The following is a 20761-nucleotide window of genomic DNA, read 5'->3' as shown; positions in this document are numbered from 1 at the left end:
CATCTGCAGCTGTGGATCCAGGCGTGTTGATACAGTCAGCGTGCAGGTGACACAACCCGGCTTCCTCATCTGCACCCAAGCTGGCTCCATCTCCAGACCCACTGCCGCCCATCTCATCACTCCAATCCTCACATTCGTTAATATCTGTGGAGGTTTGGGGTCAAGATGGGGAATTAAGACCGCAGGTGAACACAGTTTTCTGCCTATGTGGATTTCTCTAGCTAAGGGCTATCAGGTGGCTGGCTTTAGACTGGAGTCCAGCCTTGTTTGCTTTTTCCGCTTCCGAAGATCACTACCCCGGCCCGCCAAGCCACCTCCGGGAGCGGGCTGAAGCGAACAGGGCTGGACTCCAGGCTAGGCTAGACGTGGTAAAAAAATCGTAAGGCGCTGACAAATTTTTAAAACGAATATGTTTCATGCAATACACGAGAACTAGGAAAGGACCATGAGAGTCTGAATCCTTTCCCACTGTTAACTTGCGTGCATATGTAGTACATGTACCTGTGCATGTTGAGTAGGCCGTGCTCCACAGCCCACTGCTTGCATTACAAGTTCTCCACTCCAAACCGACCTGCTGGAAGCCTGGGTAGCAAACAGCCTGCACTAGTGTGCTGCCTATCCTGTGGTAGAAACCATTCTCTATGTCGTTTGGTACCACATCACAGCCTGAAAAGCATGGAAAACAGTATATAAGGTATAAAGGCCTGTGTCGGATGATGGTAAAAAAATCTGGTCTTTGATATATTTTGACTGGTTTACAAACACATCATTTGTATATGATAATAAAAATTATACTTCTTAAGTGATGGATAATAGAACCTGAACATGCTTGTTACACACATCAAGCACGTTAAAGAACCCGCCACATGTACCTAAAAGAGTGCCTAGGGTCCTTGTTGTGCCCATTTAGTCAGTTTGTCGAGCTTGCCTAACCTAGTGAGTTAAATGTTTCTGACAAAGAGAGTTAAGGGAGGCTGCTACTGTGAGTGTTAGTTCAGTGCCCAAAAGTGGCCTTGTACTGAGGGAAGAAAATGCAGCTCTTGCTGGCAAATGTTGGCAAAAAAATGATGTATGATGGCACATTGGCGCACCAAATCTGTATGTGTGTTCTTGGCACAGATTAGCCGTGTTATTGCATGCAGGAACAACTACCATTTACTCTCTTGTTTCCCTTGGACCATCAAAGAATTGGACGAACTTGAGCCTGTTGAGGCGAAGGAAGGGTCATTCTCCCAGTTTAAATTCAAAACTGAACTGTCGAGGACCCTGCTGCATTGAGCCACCCCGACGTGCCTTGTACATATGTACATAAATGTATTGCTCCAATACTAAACTCACTTGTGCTGTCGTCTGAACATAAACAGTCAGGTGAGTTGTTCATGTCTCCTAAGCATATCTTACTCCGGTTGAATGACGTAATGCCTGTTCGCAGCTGTATCTCCATATTCCCTTTGCTGCATTCGTACGTAGTTTGACATGTCGTTTGCTCGTAGTTGCGAGATGATGCACGGTATTTTTCACGGTAGCTGTTTGTAAATGTAATTGAATATCTTCAGAAATCACTCCTATACTCGGTGTGGTTTGGGTGGAATATCTCCGAGCAGATATTGGGTTATGCGTAGCTGTACTTTGATTAAACAGTTGTTTATTTATTTATTCTATTTCACCGCATGACGGGTGGGTGGCCCCTACAACGTCTGAAAATTAATGTCCGAGGGAGCACCATACATGTAACAAAATGTGTTACATTCAAAGTTAAGACACCATTGCCATTGGGCAACAAACAGTATATCACACGAAAACCAAGGCGTCAAAACAAAATCAGTGTCAATAACTCAAGTCAATAAGCGTTCAAGGGTCAAAACCAAAAAAGGTCAAAAGATGGAGTGGAGGTCAGAGGTTAAGATATTACATGAGGTATGTGCCTCTAGGTTCCGGTTCGGAATTTGATATCATCGGATGGCAAAGTAGTCCGTGAAAATAAAATCATAGGTCGCCACCCTAGTTTTGGCTCTCAATTTTTCGGCTACCGCTAAAGCAGTGTATAATAATTCTTTTTATTTCCCAAAAAATCCCGTTTTCCTGCAGCTGATAATAAGGCACTCAAAAACATCGTTTTTCTGCAAAAGGTCGTCTTTCGCTGAAGCGTCTTGGGTTTAAATACAAGGGATTTGAGTGATTACTAGACCTAAAATGTACATTATGATGAGTCTATTCTCGCAGGGGATAACTTCAAATTCAATTTTAGAACAGTCCAGTTTTGCATAAGGAGGGAGGTGGGCTGAAATATGCTGAATTTACTTATAAGCAAATATCGGCCTGTCTAGTTTCAGTACGTTAGTAACGTCAACAAATAATTGCTGGTCAATTAGGGCCGTCTAGTCAATACTAAGTATGATACTTTGAAACTCTTAGAAAAGCTCAGTCTACTGTAAAATCATCCTCTCATGTCATTATACAGCTGACATGCCCATCATGAGAGGATGGTTCCAGTTTCAATGGTCACGATTATGCAGACATTTACCTCTGGCTCCTGGGCTCAAGAATTGCAGCACCAACAGCAACAGCAAGCACGGCATCTCCATCTTATACTCCTACAATACAACATCATACGAGTCACAGAAAATAATCTCCATGAGTTAAAAACACAGCTATAACTTAGAACATTGACGAACCTATTGATTCATGAGTTCCCAGACACACCGCAACAAGTGAGCATGAAGGGGGTTGGACACCCTGGTATGATGACGATGATGCGTGCTTGAGCATCATTCAAGCAAATTGAAATATGGAATGAACGTGACCACGGCTGCATATTGATTATGTAAAGACCCTATTTCATACTTGTGAATGCAAAAATGCACATAACAAATAATGAGATCTTTCACCAGCTTGGAATCAATAGAGGGCCCTTTTGCATGGCCCTTTTCAGTAAGGCAGAGGCAGGGTATTTTGATGTCCTGTAATCTAGAGGAAAAGCTCACTGCTGTCTTGTTCACGTTATTTGCAAAAAGGTCATCATTATTTTCATAACAACCTCCCTTGATTTTAGCGTAGTACGTAGAGATTTCTTCTAAATTCAGCGTAAACCGTTGTTGGGAACCCCCTGCAGACCCTAATTACAAGATGAGATCAAAATAGCAATCGAGATAGGTTTGCCACCGGTCGTTTCTCTAATAGTGGGGTACAAGTGAAGGTGAGGAGGATAGCTTGATAGAAAAAAGTCTGTTGCCCAGAAAACTGTACGATTGTCCATCCTAACATCTGTTCTCCTTCATCCGTGAGGTAACCTATATCTGTTGTTCACCTTTATCCACAGGGTAAGCGTTATCCGTTGTTGTCAAAATAAAAAAGACAGAGGCTATTGAGTAGGCTAGCCTGTCTGTAACATAGCCTGATTAAATCTCGCTTATAGCAGCCCGCCAAACATCCGCCGGTCCCCTGGGGGAGGGGCCAGTTACAGCCCTGGACAGCGGAGTTTGTGTCAGACTATCTGTAACAGTGGAGTGTAAGCACCACCAACTGACCATTTCAAGTGGTCCTAGCCTTTTCACGTCTATGTAACACAAGCTCTATTGTCTTGGGCTGTACTAGTAATTCCGGGGATGGGGTTATGGGCTAGACTATCACTAGACTAATCAGGCAGATCTCAAGTTTGCCCGGTCTGTGCAGAAATTCGCGTCAACTCTACCGCTGGCTGCCAGCGTGAGTAGGCTGCAGTTCCCCATGGTCCCGCATGACCCTATCTAAAAGAGATCGTTAAAATCTTTCTAAAAACATAACTTCTTTGTGTTTTTTTTTTCAGATATTTTGTAGATTATACCCTTAACTTCAACATATTCGTTGGTCGTGCTTCAGAATACACTCTACTATGATTTTATGCGCGTCGATGTCTGCTCTTAACTATGGGAATCCCCATTGGCCGAAAACTGTACTCTGGTACCATTAACCACAGCGGGTAATGGCCATGGATTCTCAATAACGTTATATTCGGGCAAAATCGTGTGGAATGTTGACTATTGACGTTGACATACTTGAAATAGCAACGGTCGCTATAAGCGCCGCCTATACTTAACTATGGGACTTACCGTGGCCACTCACCCCCCACCCCCCCTTCTGCCTTGTATGGGGAATACCCCTATGCCGCGGGGTGCTGATACAACAATAGTTGTAAAGGCATCATTTGGCGAGGGTATGGGGTCGTGGAACTCTGGCTGTATGAATTAAAAGAAATCCAAGTCCAATACTGTAAATGCAGAAATGTTCGCGGTGGATTAATGTTCGCGGTTTTCGCGGCGACCACTTAAATCCACCGCGAACATTATTCTATTAAGGTATTAGACTGCAGTCGATGGTGTTACCGCGAAATTAAATCCACCGCGAAAAGTCATTTTTCCCGCTACCGCGAAATTAAATCCCCGCGAACTTAAATGCATTTACAGTACTTTTAAGGCGGCTTGTTACAGTGCGACTGACATCTCAAACCGTTCGTATACATGGACTATCCGCGTCGATGCCAGTCAACCTCTGGTACTATAGGCCGAAAACTGTAATCTGCTATGCCACCGGTAAATCTGCCTGGAGATTAAATTCTACTCGCCTCTAGCGTTTCGTGTCAATAAGAATTTTCCCCCGCTATTGACAGGCTAAGCCTGTTAATAAGAAATTTCTTTCACAATTGACAGGTCAATAAAACATAACATTAACCTTTGAATTTGATACTTTCCGTTGTATAGATATTGATAGATTCAACAACATTCTGGGAGGCGATAACCCTTAATGTGTACAAATACATCAAAGACTGTTTATACCTTAAAACCACCCGGCCTACCTCCAGTTACAGTCCAAAACAGCAGAGCTTGTGTTACATAGACTAACGTTACGTTCGTCACCAGTACGCGGACAGGTCCGGACCATTTGAAATGGTCAGTTGGTAGTGTTTAAAAACAACAGATAAAGCTTACCCTGCGGATGAAAGGTGAACTAGCCAACGTCTGTCACAATAACATCAGTCAACAACAACCACGAGAAAATTAATATTGTAGGAATTCACGAGGTGCGTACCTGGCGTGAGGAAGGGCAGTCGAGAAACGTGGTGATCAGTATGGGAGAAGAACGACAACGTTGGCCTTTAATGTGTCACGTGGGAAACAACTTATCACATGTTGACAGCTGTGTGAGCGGGCACAGGGCCAGGCGGCTGCCCCGGTATCCGACAGGAAGTTCCCAGGAACAGGCACGACTGCACATCCGCATGTTTACCGACAACAGGCCACTGCTGAGCCAGCACTGCGACTCGCGCTCAGCGGGCAGGTCACGGCAGGGTGACGGGACAATCCGCTTCATGTTCGGAGCACGTGAGGCTCACTCGCTGTTTCTCGGCCTTTCTCGTATTTTAGAGTTTATCTTGGGGCGTTATCACAAACGTCCTGGATTCAGTACGGCAGCCCAGGGGATGGAATATAATATAGACGTATGGCTTGTCTATCGGTTTGTCACTGTGCATTGCCGTTTCCTTTGTGTTCTTCCCAATGGCGCAGTGCAGTTTTTGTAAAAAAAAAAAAGTTGTGACAGAAGGCGCTTACCGCGATGAAGACTGTTATCTGTGGAACACAACTTTTGCATAGGCCTTGCTTTAATGATGAAAAGTTAAAGATGGAAAAACAGATTCCCTTTTATTGAATGTGTTAGAAACAATTATGCATGGCCATCTGTCGTTTTATCTGAATACAGGGCATATGAAACACCGTCAATAAAAGAGAATCTGTTTCTCCATCTCTAACTTTTCATCATTCCAAAGGTTTTTACTTTTCCATGTCTTGGTACACTTATAAGGTATTACGTTACATTTACCTTTTTGTTGGCTAATTACATGTGTCAAACTGTCGCATGAAATCATATAACTATTAAAGTTATATCCTCTTCCGAGTGACCAAGTCATATTCGACATCTAAGGTTACGGTGAACTGCTAAATTAAAGCAGTACTTTTCTTCCGTTATCAATACAGTTTTTAAAGTACAGTTGGAAACTGCAGTTTTGAGCCGGCTATCTCTAGTGTGTTGTCTGTCGTTTGGCAAATTTCAATCATTTTTTATCGACATGTAGAGTTATAACTTGGAGTCCTGAGGGACTTGGAAACCGAGTAAAGCTAACAAGGCTCAGCAGAGGCTGGACTCCGAGATTAACGTTAAAAGTATAGTGGGCCCTGCAACAGTCGGGCTTCCTGGATAGAGGGAGGAGGTGGTAGACTACGTTACTCTTCAAGCAGAGGTTAATGGGGAGAATCGTGACCTTTTCCTTATATGCCGTCTTTTCCTGTCAGCACAGAGAAAAACGGCATATAAGCAAATTTTCCTCATCAACCTCTGCTAGGAGAACTACGTCACGAACTCCCAATATGTGCATCATAGTACATTGGAGATATGAGGCAACTGTTTTCATTTAAACGTTACTAATTTTGATTTGCGTTCTTTCCCCTAGAGTACGAGTCATCACGGATATATTAAAACTGGGCCTTGTGCACTACCGAGAAGACTTCAGGTTATTTGTCCTCTCTCTCGTGTTGGGGAGGTCACTCAACCCACTCACTTCCGGTATGTATCCATCCACATGTTTAGTCCCCGCACATCCACGCCTGTAGATCGGACCCGTTCACAGAATGGCGGTACAACTCGAGATTTTGGTGTGGGCACTGCTCAGTTTTTATGGGTACACCATTATGGCAGGTAGGTTCTACCCACTCTCACTCATATCCTCATAGTGTTGTTTGTGTTTCGTGTCAGACGTCAAGAGAACAGATCTCACATAAGACAAGATCTGCTAATATCTTACCAGGAAGTTGTAAAACGTGCAAGAGGGCACGCTTACAGTTACAGTCTGTGTAAAGATGGGACAGTGATGTTTACGCCCCGCCAATGGTGCAAAGGCAACATCAATAAGACTGAATTTGGAGTGGAGTTTAAACCGATTTTTTGCTAAAAAAAATACTGGAACATTAGTCCACCCTCCCACTTCGGTGTACTATGGCGTCATTACCGTGTCAAAATTTCGTATTGGAAAAGGTACCTTAACTAAACGAAAATAAACGTAAATACGTCAACGATGCTTTGAACAAAACGTCGTTTTCGGTAGGACTGAAAGGGGACTTTTGAATGATGTCCATATGTCTCTTCATACAACTTTGCAATTTCCGTGTCAAAATAACGTTTTAAAAAGTGTTAAAGTACGCGTACGATATTGAGATAGGGACGTTACGATATCGTAACGATAGCGTGCTACCATAGAAACATTTGAACCACAAACATATGTATGCTGTAACGTTTAGCTCACTGTGTTCGACGGTAGGTACACCCTGTCCGCCCCATTCAGCACGAGCCACCCCCCTTCTCAATCAAACGTGGTTATGTCCCACTTGATCAAATCAACGTAAACATAAGCGACCCAGGACTTCCGGGTTTGATATCTCGAGTTCCGGACATGCTGTGGTCACGACTTTAAGTGCTAGATAGCCCTTGGGGTAAAGAGTAAGTGGTGTAGGCATGCGTCTTGTTTTGGAACTGCAGGGGCAGGTTTAGTGCCAGACTTTAAAAGGGAATAACTCAAGGAGGGGGTGATAGATCTTCATGATTTGTGGTATGTAGATAGCTTAAGTGATGCTTAATATAGTTAACTTCGTCAAGAAGGTTATATTTTGGGTAGCGTCTGTATGTGTGTTTGTAGAAGACCAGCATAACTCAAGAAAGCCTGAATGCATTGTGTCGATATTTGGTCTGTGGGTAGGTCTTGATGAGACCTGGAAACGATTAGACTTTGGGCCCCCTAGCAGCCTGTTACGGTACTGCAGCAGAACTTCCTGGTTTGATATCTCACGTTTTGAACATGCTGTGGCTATGATTTTTGAGTGGTAGACAGCTCTTGATGCCGAGAGTAAACGGTGTAGGTTTGGGCCCCATAGTGGCTTGTTTTGGAACTGCAGAGCAGGTTTAGTGTCAGGCTTTAAAAGGGAATAACTCAAGAAGGGGTAAACGGATTTTTATGATTTTTGTCATGTAGATAGCTTAAGTGATGTATAATGACATATCAATTATGTAAATTGGTATCTAATTTGCATAACTGATTAGGACACTTTGTAAACAAACTTAGTCCCATTATGGGACCATTGCAACATGTGACATTTGTACTGAGAAGGAGAAGAATGATACATATCATGCAAAATAAAGACCTAATTTGCATAATGAATGAGAAAATGCTATAAATTCGTTTTGGAAAATGACAGGAACTTCTTACTTGTAGCATTTGGAAGTGTGCAGGTGAACATCGTTGAACGTTTATTATGCAAATGAGATCCTAATTTACATAATTTATCAGAAAAATGCTTCTTTCTTAGCATAGATTGTGTACTTCTGGTGGAGGAGATGATCAACTGATATGATTTATACAAATGAGAACCTTATTTGCATAATTAATGAAAAACACAATTAATACAGCAGTTGTAGAGAAAGGTTCGGATCATTTGGCGAAGGTATGGGGTCGTGGAACTCTAGTTGAAGGTTATATTTTCGGTAGCGTCTGTGTGTGTGTTTGTAGAAGACCACCGTAACTCGAGAACGCCTGCATGGATTGTATTGATATTTGGTATGTTGGTAGGTCTTGATGAGACCTGGAAATAATTAGATTTTGGACTCTCTAGCTGCTTGGTATGGTACTGCAGTGGAACTTCTGGGTTTGATATCTAGAGTTCTGGACATGCTGTGGTCATAATTTTTAAGTGGAAGATAGCTCTTAACAACACAATAAGTGGTGTTGGTTTGGGCCCCCTAGTGGCTTGTTTTGGACCTGCAAGAACCGGGTTAGTGTCAGACTTTGAAAGGGAATAACTCAAGAAGGGGCTGACAGAAGTTATGCTTCATATATCAAAGATTGATTATGAAAATTGAAATCTAATTTCCATTATTAATGAAAAAAATGTTTTTCTTTCTTTATTTCATTCTTTCTTAATATAGCTTGTGTATGTCTGTCATTGGATAGAAGAGGTGATTAACTGATATTATTTATGCAAATTAGGACCTTATTTGCATGATTAGAGAAACGCCAGTTGTAAAGGTTAAAATCATTTAGCGAAGGTATGGGGTCGTGGAACGCTAGTTGAATATCGATTATGCATATCGGAATCTAATTTTCATGATTAATGAGGACTATTGCAGCATGTGACATTGGTAAATGAGTAAGAATATTGATAGATAAATATTATGCAAATAAAGACCCAATATTCATAGTTGATGGGAAAATGCTACAGTCCCATTGTAGTAAATGACAAGAATCTCTGACTGGTCGCATGGGAGTTGTGATCATTTATGCACATTAGGGCCGTATTTGCATAATTAACGACAAACACAATTAACACACCAGTTGTGATTAAAATCATTTAGTGAAGGTATGGGGTCGTGGAACTCTAGTTTTGCAATAGTTTTGTACCATTTATAGTATAGTTGAAATTCATTTTGGTGTAAAAATGGACGAAAATTGATTAAATGAAATCAACATAGCTTAATGCATAAGGAACCGGAACATACTAGGGATAAGAGATATCATTCATAACTTTGTAAATATCATTTGACAATTGGGATCATTCTATGGCCAATGTCTCTGTTGTTTCCAGACAATGAGAGCCTGTGTGTCCCCAGCGCTGCTGCCGCGACTGCAGAGGGTCGTAGCTGCAGCAGGAAGAGATGTACTGTGGACTCAGACTGCAGAGGGCGCAACAAGAGGTGTCTGTGTGATGGTCCTTGTGGCATGAGCTGTGTTAACCCCAGTAAGTTATTTGATATCCATTAACTTATAAATTTATCGATGAATCATCCAATCAACCAATCAATCAATTAATTGGTCAGTCAATCAAGATTATGTCAGTCAATCAATGTCATGGATGGATAAGGATGGCTCTAACACTAGCGGAAGGTTGACTTTAAAGCCTACAGTCTGTCGAACCTGTACTGTGGAGTTACACGAACACATACCTTCGTCAAATAGTCAAGGCTCATTTTGGAGAGAGCCGTTATTCAATACTTTAGGTCTCATTCAGATACTGCTAAAAGAATACCTATCCAAAACGTAAACGACTGCATGATATGTTTTTTATGGTTGAAAATTCATTTTTATCCATCCCGACTGACCTCAAGCGTCACACAGCTGACAGCTTGCAAATTTAATTTATTGCAGGTAAAGTTTGCAGGCACGCGCTAAATTGGGCGTACTTAGTCCTAGGTTTCGAATTTTGCGATCGTTTACTTGCAGATGATAAGTGCCTCTTCTGAGGTGTAACTTAGGGGTTTGTGTGCTTTCAGGTACTTTTTCATGGTGTAGGGTAAGGGTGAGATCGCGTGGCGCAATCGGCAGTGCGTTGGGCTCAGGTCCAAGAAGTCCTGAGTTCCAATCCGGCTGCCGTGTCACCGATCTTGTGCTCTTGGGAAAGGTACTTTACACGACTTTCCTCACTTAACTCAGGTGTAAATGAGTACCTAGCTGCGGCTAGTGGCAGTGGCAGGCCATGGAGGCATGTTCGGGCATGACGCACTTGCCATACATCCTTGGTCGGAAGTCTCCTAGGAGACGGAAACTCCAAACAACAAATCTGCATCTGCCGTCTTAGTGCACCAGAAGACGAGAGGATGGAGAAGGAAGTGCACACCCCTCCTTCACCTTAAATTGTCACGTGCAGGCCAGGCAGACGGGTCGCCTAACCCACCCTACCAATTATGTAGATTAGGACATTATTTTGCATAATCAATGGGGAATTGAGGTTGTGGAACAATAATTTACGTGCTTTGAGAGAAAGTTCTTTTTCCTTTACCAAAAAAGAACTTTCTCTCAAAGCATGTAAAGCTGTCTTCAGTATAAAATCCCTCATCCGCTATCCGATCTCTATAAAGAATTTATCAAAAATTTTTGATACATGTATCAAGCCTATCATGCTATATGGTAGCGAAATTTTGGGTAAAGACCACTTGCAGGATAATTCTTCAGTTGAAGTGCTTCACAACAATTTTGCAGGAGTTCATAGAAACGCCAGCAACATGGCATGTAAAGCTGAACTCGGAAGATTTCCATTAGATGTTGATGTTTCAGTTAGGATTGTTAAATATTGCTTGCGGCTAAGACAACTGGGGACATGTACACATCCTTTACATGTAAACGCTCTATTGTCCCAATAAAATGATGTGATGAATAATAACAAGAAAAATTGGAAATTCTAGATCGAAAAAATAAATTCTAGATAATTCATTCATCTGGTACAGTAACAACGTAGATGTTGATAGCAAGCATGTTTGTGTATCGTTAAGGAAAAGGCTATCAGACATCTATATTCAAAAATCTCTTCACCAATTATCTGTTAATGCTGGTAAGTTAGGATTGTACAAAAAAACTTAAATCTGAGTACAGTATGGAGAGATACCTATACCACACAGATTTTGAGCTAAGATCCGCTTTATGTAGAATGAGGATAAGTGCTCATTCGCTAGAAACAGAGAGGGGCGGGTACAACAAGACTGGCAATAAAAATGTATTATTGCCATGACGACAATTGAGGGTACAACAATACAGCTCAAATCAGAAATAGACTGGAACTTCCCTGTCACACTATCCCTGGCACAATATACTAGCCCACCTGTAACATAAACCTACAGCCAGCCTGTTCTATACCAGGTACAGCACAATGGTGAAATCTTCCACCATTGCATACCAGAGATACATCTGGAACAGATTCGGGGGGGGGGGGGGAGACTTGCATACCCAGCATACTGTGTTCCCTAAGGTTCATAGGAATTCTAAAGGAATGGACATGTCCCAAATTCCATTTCATATTCATCGAGAGGCTAGCATTCCATACATGCCTGTAAACATGCCAAGCTAACATTCCATACATGCCCGTCGAAACATGCCTCTACAATTCCAAGAATCTATGGCATTCCCTATCTCTTGACCTGACTTGACCCAACCATCCCCCTGATCCCACATGCAACGGATTTCCAGTACTGCCTTTAAGTGTCAATGTGTCTGTGTTTGTGTGATTGTATTTTATACACATGATTTTGTATGTTTGTGTGACACTGTGTGTACCAGTGTGTGATCTTGATATATCGTTAGTATATGACATGAAAATTACCACAATGTTAGCAGACGCAAATGACACTCACTGAACCAGCTTCCAAAGAAGCAAGATACGGGGATCTATTGTGTTGACTTAGTGGCTGAATTTTACTTGCCTTACAGAAACGGCCATTTTACTAGTACCAGAACTGTAAGAAAACACCCGTTGTCCCAGATCTGTCAAAGCAAGCTAGTTATCATGAACCAAGCTAATTAGCGAACATCTGGAAATCTGACAAGATACTTAGCAGTGTGAGGTCACCTGTACAGCCAGGTGGTTTACCGGGAGAGAGAGCTGTAGTTTATATAGTGAAGAAGAGAATTCTTTATACTTGCATCAGACTTCAAAGGCAGGGGGTGTTTTTGTGGGGCAGCTAGAGGATGCTTTGCTGTGTCTGTGACAGAGGTAAAAGCCAGAGGGAGTTTCGTGCATCGACTCTTAATATTGCTGTTGGTGGTTAAGCTACTCACTAACAAATGTGATTCGGACCAAGAAAATTACCAACCATGCTCTCTCTAGGCTAGGACATGTCCCAAATTCCATTTCATATTCATAGAGAGGCTAGCATTCCATACATGCCTGTAAACATGCCAAGCTAACATTCCATACATGCCCGTTGAAACATGCCTCTACAATTCCAAGAATCTATGGCATTCCCTACCTCTTGACCTGACTTGACCCAACCATCCCCCTGATCCCACATGCAACGGATTTCCAGTACTGCCTTTAAGTGTCAATGTGTCTGTGTTTGTGTGATTGTATTTTATACACACATTATTTTGTATGTTTGTGTGACACTGTGTGTACCAGTGTGTGATCTTGATATATCGTTAGCATATGACAAGAAAATTACCAATGTGTGACCTTGATATAACCTTAGTATATGCCATTAAAATTACCAGTGTGTGACCCTGATATACCTTTAGTATATGCCATGAAAATTACTAGTGTGTGGCCTTGATATACCTTTAGTACATGACATGAAAATTACATTTGGCTCTGAATATAATTACCATTTGCCAACTTTCAAGATTATTGCCTTAATATGTAACCTTTTCTGTCTACCTGTGGTATATGTCTATCCCTATCCGTTGACCTGAGTTGACCCAACCATCCCCCAGGTCCAAGCTTTCTAGGACATGACCCAAATTCCCAGCATACTGTTGTGGGGTACTAGCATTCCTGTGGAAAAATGCCTGTGCAATTCCTAGAATTTTTGCAGACTGAATGCAACATATACCACTTGACGACTCCCCTGAGGCGTCGTCAAAAAACTGTCCGTTGACGAGAGAACATGTAAATACTGTTCAGGGAAAGCAGCGGAAGATGAACTACATTTCATTTATCAATTTTCACATTACAATTCCGAAAGAAACAAACTCGAGAAGCCTTGAATGGATCCAGATGATATTTGGTAGGTGGGTAGGGGTCGGGAAAACGAAGGTCAAGTTCGATAATGGGCCCCCTAGCGGCTTGCTAAGGTACTGCAGTAGAACCTCAATTTTTGATATCTCGTGTTCTGGACATGCTGTGGTTATGATTTTTAAGTGGTAGATAGCCCTTGGGGCAGAAAGTAAGTGCGGTACGTTTGGACCCCCTAGCGGCTTGTTTGGAACTGCAGTCGCCGATTTCCTTTCAAACTTTGGACGAGAATAACTCCAGAACGTGTTGATGGATTGTCATGATTTTTGGTATGTAGATAGCCCAAGTAACAATGTACATAATAAAATACTAATTATGCAAATCAGTAGCTAATTTGCATAATTAATGACGAAAGTTTATAAATCCACTGCATTTCATGATAGGACTTTCAAACTTGTCACATATATAGATGAGAAAGAGAGAAATATCAATGCATGTTAATTATGCAAATGACAGCCTCATTTGCATAATTAATGGAAATTATAGACGTGTTGACTGATCGTCATGATTTTTGGTATGTAGATAGCCAGAGGGAAGACTTACATGATGGAATTCTAATTATGCAAATCAACGGCTAATTTGCATAATTAATGAGGAAAGTTTGTAGATCCACTGTATTCCTTTATAGGACTTTCAAACTTGTCACATTTGTAGCTGAGAAAAAGAAATATCAGTACATATTAATTATGCAGCGCAGATGATGATCTCATTTCCATAATTAATGGAAAATATGAACGTGTTGACGAATCGTCATGATTTCCGGTGTGTAGGTAGCCTACGTAAAAACTTACATAATGAGATACCAATTATGCAAATTAACGGCTAATTTGCATAGTTAATGCGGAAAGTTGATAAATCCACTGCATTCCGTGATAGGACTTTCAAACTTGTCACAGATGCACATATGTAACTGAGAAAGATGGCAGAGTGTAAGAGGTGTATGTTTGGGTGCGGTTATGTCTTTTCTTGAACTGCAGTAGCCGGTTTAGTTTCCTACTTTGAAAGAGAATAAGTCAAGAAGGGATGAAAGGATCATAATGATTTTTGGTCTGCTGATAGCTGAAGTGATGCTTGATACAATTTAATATTATTATGTTAATAGGGATCTAATTTGTATAAGCAATGGCGAAATGTTAAGAACCAACTCCAGGCATATAAAATAAAATGTAATGAGTAACACATTTATGTCTACAGACAACATTCTACATAACAAACCTGGTTTATTTGGCAAAGGTATGTGTTCGTGGAACTCTAGTTTACCCTGTGTTTGTCTGTGTGTTTGTGTGTGTAAACAAGATAACTCATGAACGGTTGGGTGGATTGGTTTCATACTTAGTGTGTTGGTAGGGTGTGATAAACGCTGGAAATGATTAGATTTTGGGCCCCCTAGCGGCTCCCCTTGGTACTGCAGTGCAGCTTTCGGTTTTGCTATTTCGGTGTTCTGAACATGCTATGGTCACGACTTTGGATATTAGATAGCTCTTGTGCTCAGGAAGAAGTGACATAAGTTTGGGCCTCCTAGCGTCTAGTTTTGGGACAGCAGGGGCATTTTTGTCAAAAACTTCTGAAGAGGATAACTCAAGAAGGGAACAACGGATTTTCATGATTTTTGGTATGTAGGTACCTCAGACAATGTTGTACAAAATGAAATACTAATTATGCAAAATAGGAGCAAATTTGCATAATTAATGACAACATTCAACCATAGCAGTTTTTTCTATGTATCCCTTGTCTTGGACGTGATATGGTCTTGAAATTTGGGTGGTAGATAGCTTTTAGTGTCATGACAAAGTGGGGCAAGTTTCAGCTCCCCAACATTTAATTGGGGAACTGCAGGGGCGTTTTTGTCAAGACATTCCAAAGAGGATAACTGCAGAAAGGATTGACGGATTGGCATCATACTAGGCATGCGGGTACCTTAGGCAAAGATGTTCATAATGATATACATGTTATGCAAGTGAGGACTTAATTTGCATAATTAATGAGGAAATTGTATAATTCCATTGTTTGCAATAACTGGACTTCACTAAATGTAACACATGTTAATTATGATAGGTGGAATATAAGCAGATACCAAATATGGTAGTGAGGAACTTATTTGCATAATTTATGTAAAAATCGCAAAACCGCTTTTTGATTAATAATGGGAATTTTATAATTGTGACATGTGTACGTTTGTCAATGATGAACAACACCATGCATAAATTATTTACGAAAGCTCTAAATTTTCATGGAGGTATGAGGTCGCCGAACTCTAGTTATACCACTACTGTTTTACTTTGTATGCAATTAGCCATCGGGCATGAATTTGCAATAAAGATAATTATTATTAATAATAGTTCATTACAAAGTGGAATTCTGCCAGGGGAAAACAGACTTTCACACACAAAACATAATCTATTCTGGTAGAAAAGACCATCATTTGAAATGGATTATGCTCATTACAGCCTTTTATCGGAAAAATCAATGAGACATTTAAGATAAAACAAGATACTGTGCAATTTCAATGAAGGTATGACGTCTCCGAACTTTCGTTATGACTGAGCTACATGTACTTCATTCTATTCAAAAGTACACAAATGTAATCCAAGGTTTCCAAGTTCCACATAAACCAGTTGTGGCATCTTTTTTCAGCCTTGGCCCGCGGTACTAGATTCCTTTGATTTTCCAGATGGTACCTGCAGAGAGCCTGAGATTCCCACCAATGGTGCAGTCCTGTTTGATCGGTTGTCCTTTCATGGTCTGGCTGTGTACTCCTGTGATGATGGATACGTGCTGTCCGGACAGGCACAGCGACAGTGCACCGGGGACCGGGAATGGACCTGGCACACTCCAGAGTGCACAAGAAACGGTAAAGGGACTTCCCTTGAGTTATATACTCATATTGTGTTGGATGTATACATACTTATCAATCATTTCTCAACGGGATGTGTGATAATTTTTTTCAGGTTCAAATAGCTGCCACAGGGGATGCGCCCTAACTTGACACGTTTGTTGATAGGATATCAAAGAAGATATAACAAAACGAGTGTTTACTATTTGACCCCTGAAATTAGGTTTGTAACCTACAGTTTTTAAAGCTTTGTCAGACACAATTTGTATCAAGCCATAAGCTAAGATTGCTAGGTAATAATTACTCTGTAACCTCCGTCGACAGAGTATTATGATCGGTAGATGTGATGAGTGTTCGCATCTGTATCTCTATATTCTATTTGCCGCATCCGTATGCAGTTTGGCATGTCGACTGCACTCAGTTGCGCAATGATGCACTTTTTTTGCGGTAGCTGTTTTTATAATCAATGTAATAATTTCAGAAATCACGCTACGTCCTTCGGTATATTAGTCCAGGTTTGTGTTATCTCCGCCTAAGTCCTTGTGGTAATTGTATATTGCCAAGCAGATGTTGCGTGATGCAGATATGGAAAGAACATCTGTCGCGTTAGAGGAATCCCTAAACAGATGTTTTAACTCTGCTGTCTTCCTAGCACATTGCATTAGTCAGTGCCAGAGCTATAATAAACACGTGCATACTTTGTCCTGGTAAGCTACCAGTAATATCAGAGCTTCGTTTTCTTCCCTGTTCGTCGTTACATGTCTGTCTGTGTCCATATCATTATCATCGGCATAATGTATATTGTTGCAACGGGTGCAGTGGAAACCATAAATACGTCACAGGGTATTACCTTGTTTGATTTGAGAGTACTTGAGGAGTTTGCTAGGATACTGAATGCTTTGTGATGTGCATGATGATATATATAGTAGGTACTTTATCATATGGTGGGGAATAGTATGCATTTTTTTACTACCAGTTACTACGTGTGGAGAGCCACCTGATGTCGACCACGCCATGTATGATGGAGAGAGACACCGCACTGCGTTCAATGTTGGAGAGAGGCTGTTATATCGCTGCAATAGCGGTTTCTTCAGAATTGGTCAACCCTATATACGATGTGGGGAGAATGCTCAATGGTCCTCAGTTCAGCTAACATGCAAAGGTTTGTTATATTTTTCTCTCCAATAAATGTTTTCAGAGCCATAATAATATAATAGTGGTTTATTTGGTCCATTAAAATGTACAGATTAGCAGGACTAAAAAATTGGGCCCTGAATTGCTCTTGTACTTACATAGCTGTAACGCACATAAATCTAAAATCTTTTACAGTTATCAAACGTATCAAATTGTATACAGATTGGGTTGACCGTTAAAATCAACAGATAAGGTACAAACAATGCAGTTTATGAGTTCATTGATCCGACGATGTGCTGAATTGCACTGTTCTTATACCGCTCCGTTCTGGCATTGATAGTGGTCAGTTTGTTGTGTGATCTGACACACCGTCCACTGGCCTCATCTCGGGTTGGTGAAAGCCACCGTCTGAATGTTCTTGATTGCAACAAAGTGTAGCCGAACTTCTTAGTAAGCTGTTCCCGTCGTTGCTGGAGAGTGGGTAGTCCAAGCAGGTCGCATGCTTCCGAGTACTAGTACTTTGAATAGCATCTACCGAGGATTGACGCAGAGCCATAATGATATACATTGCGTGCTCTGAGCGCACAATGTAGATTATTATGGACATGGCCCTTTAAGAAAGTAGGAACCTCGGGCAAAAGGCACATGTTGTATCTAAAAAGAACATCACGAGTCATTAATGGATGTTGAAGAAGAAAATTAAATTCCCCGCCCACCGGGTTCGAACCGGCGACTTATGGCGTACTCGTGATACATCGCTAGAATTGCGTTGTTTTAGCGAGTATAAGAACATAGCATGGCATTTTTCAATGGAATATGAGCAATTGTTCTCGAGAAAATCATTTTTCTTGTGCAAATTCGTGATACAAATGTATTTTGGCTATTCTAAGGAAAGTTATAACCACAGTAATAGGTACATGAACATAGATATGCTTGGTCTCAGCAGCTTTGTAACACTCATTCTTGCACTCGTCAATTGAACCATCTGAGCTTCTGGCGTATGCTTATATTGAAACCAGAATAAACTGTAAAGAGATTGGGCGAAAGTCAAGTGTATTGCCAATGTCGGGTCAGTTGGGGTTTTACTATTAATAGAAATGTTTCATTATTAATAGAAATTTTTCCATATGACATTTATTTAGAACTAGTGTCGTGTGCATTTACTAACCAGTTAGCTTTCCTATCACTCAAGCACGTAGCTGTGGAAATCCTGGAGAAATCACCAATGGCAGGAGGGATGGGCTTCTTTTCACCTACCCCAACCGTGTCCAGTACCGCTGCAATTCTGGCTACACTCTTGTGGGGAGACCTATCCGTGTCTGTCTGTCCACCCAGCAATGGAGCGGCTCCCTGCCACGCTGTCAACGTGAGTTCATTTCTGTCTCATGATGCTGATCCAAATTCTGATCTGATTCTTGAGATAAGAACTCCAAGTTTGGTTTGAGATGATGTTCCAATTGTAGGACTTCTGTAACAGTGTTATGCGATCTCACGCGTCAATGAAAACCGTTGTCGGTCTTTTAAAATTTTTAGTCCACTGTTTTGCTGGATGCAAACGTATATATAAAACACTCATCGTGACCATAGATTGTTCAGAACGAGAGATATCAAACCGGAAGTTCCGCTGCAGTACCAAGGGAAGCCGCTAGGGGGGCAAAAAATCCCACCAGGTATGAAACCAATCCATCCAGCCGTTCTTTAGTTATCTTGTTCTTATCGAGTTCTACAAAACAAATACCTTCGCCATATGATCAAGGCTTGTTGTGGATAGTGTCTTTATTCGGGACTCTAAGTCTAAGGTCTCACTCATGTAGTACTAAAAGAGTACCTAGCCAAAAAGTAAACGACAGGATGGACATGTGGTTTTAACAGTTGGCAATTCCCTTTGACTCTGTTTACTTAGCTGTCAGCTGCCCTGTTCTTGAGCATCCTGAGAACGGACACCGATTTGGCACAGATGTTACCTACAACAAGGTTGTGAAGTTCACCTGCAGTACAGGGTACATTGTAAGGGGCTCTGCGGAGCGAACTTGTGGTGCTGATGGGACATGGTCCGGGGAGGAGGCAAGTTGTGCAGGTAATTCATAATGAGTGTAATGCTGTATACATGTGTAGTTAGTTATCATATAGCCAGGAGCTGCGGACCAATCAGACGGCCCCGTTCCACGTTTGTTATGCATATGACGCCGTCACACATAGATTCCGGCCAGCCGGTGTGTATCGCTCTTCTGATTGGTCAGAATGAATCGACACCGGCACCGTTGTCGATATGCATCGGCAACGGTGCCGTTGTCGATTTATTCTGACCAATCAGAAGGAGCGATACACACAAGAAAGTAAGGGATATGCAGGCTTTGGCCAATCAAAAGGATCGAGCTAAACATATGCCTGGGCAGAGGGAATAAGTACTGACTGCAAGGGGGGATGGCTCCTTCTGTTAACATTGGTAATGAGTTTTGTTGTTCTAAAAAGCCAAAGACTGCAATGTTTCGAATATTTTCTATGGAAATTTTGGTTTCAAAATGCAATCTTTCTATGTACCAAAGAACAAATGTGAATTTTTAGAAATTCGACTAAGGAATTCACACGTATAGTGCCAAAGGATCTATGCATCATACAGGAGTTTGCAAGTTTGAGTAGGCTATATGATAATAACGGTAATGACCCGCCTGTTCCTCGGTGTACATGGTGTCATAACGCCTGGTCCTTTGCTATAACCACCTCATACCACCTCGTCCGCTTCGCGCACTCGGTGGTTTTATTCGGTGGTTATAGCAAAGGACCAGGCGTTAACGTTATGACACCATATACACCTCAGGGCGGGGCATTAACCCTTAATTAAAGCTATAGAGTAATACCCATATACAGACAGATGTATGAATAAATTAATATAATCAAATGAAATTTGGTTATCCCATTGGATAAAGCCATACCAATGTGCCAAATCATTTTGTCTCGGACAATGTCTTCCAGATTCCAGAGTAAAGTGACACTACCTTGTTGAATGTGCAAATTGATTTTTCCCTGGTTGCAGTTATCAACTGTGGTGAGCCTGATCCAGTGTGGAATGGATTCTGGGAAGGCAGTGACTATGGTCACCGTGCTGAAATCAGCTTCTCTTGTCGTCGAGGGTTTCTCCATGTTGGAGCCACGTCCGCTGTTTGTCAAGATGATGAAACCTGGTCCTCCCCGTCTCCACATTGCTTTGGTAGGTCCTACTCTA

The 20761-nt window shown here is 41.5% G+C and overlaps 2 protein-coding genes across 4 annotated transcripts in view; one reads left to right on the top strand and one right to left on the bottom strand.

Moving 5' to 3' along the window:
* Positions 1-5119, bottom strand: part of LOC118420754 (complement C2-like) — a gene marked incomplete in the record, with an annotated part of 17561 nt that extends 12442 nt beyond the window's left edge. Inside the window, 4 exon segments of the mRNA XM_035827721.1 lie at positions 14-144; positions 502-666; positions 2525-2594; positions 4965-5119. Of these exon segments, the coding sequence (XP_035683614.1) occupies positions 14-144; positions 502-666; positions 2525-2585 (357 nt within the window).
* A 1363-nt stretch (positions 5120-6482) lies between these two features.
* The window catches only part of LOC118420751 (sushi, von Willebrand factor type A, EGF and pentraxin domain-containing protein 1-like), a 30856-nt gene continuing 16577 nt past the window's right edge, over positions 6483-20761 (top strand). The window contains exons 1-7 of one of the 3 annotated variants that reach the window (XM_035827717.1): positions 6483-6726; positions 9660-9812; positions 16243-16422; positions 17381-17566; positions 18731-18904; positions 19442-19615; positions 20573-20746. In XM_035827717.1, coding sequence (XP_035683610.1) covers positions 6660-6726; positions 9660-9812; positions 16243-16422; positions 17381-17566; positions 18731-18904; positions 19442-19615; positions 20573-20746 — 1108 coding nt within the window. In that variant the 5' untranslated portion in view covers positions 6483-6659. The remainder of the gene's footprint in view (positions 6727-9659; positions 9813-16242; positions 16423-17380; positions 17567-18730; positions 18905-19441; positions 19616-20572; positions 20747-20761) is intronic. The other 2 variants (XM_035827718.1, XM_035827719.1) reach the window with 2 other exon arrangements.

This window comes from Branchiostoma floridae, chromosome 8 (genome assembly GCF_000003815.2).
Source record: "Branchiostoma floridae strain S238N-H82 chromosome 8, Bfl_VNyyK, whole genome shotgun sequence".
Lineage (NCBI taxonomy): Eukaryota > Metazoa > Chordata > Leptocardii > Amphioxiformes > Branchiostomatidae > Branchiostoma > Branchiostoma floridae.
The sequence above is the reverse complement of the archived record's forward strand: the minus strand, read 5'-3'. Positions and strand labels throughout refer to the sequence as shown.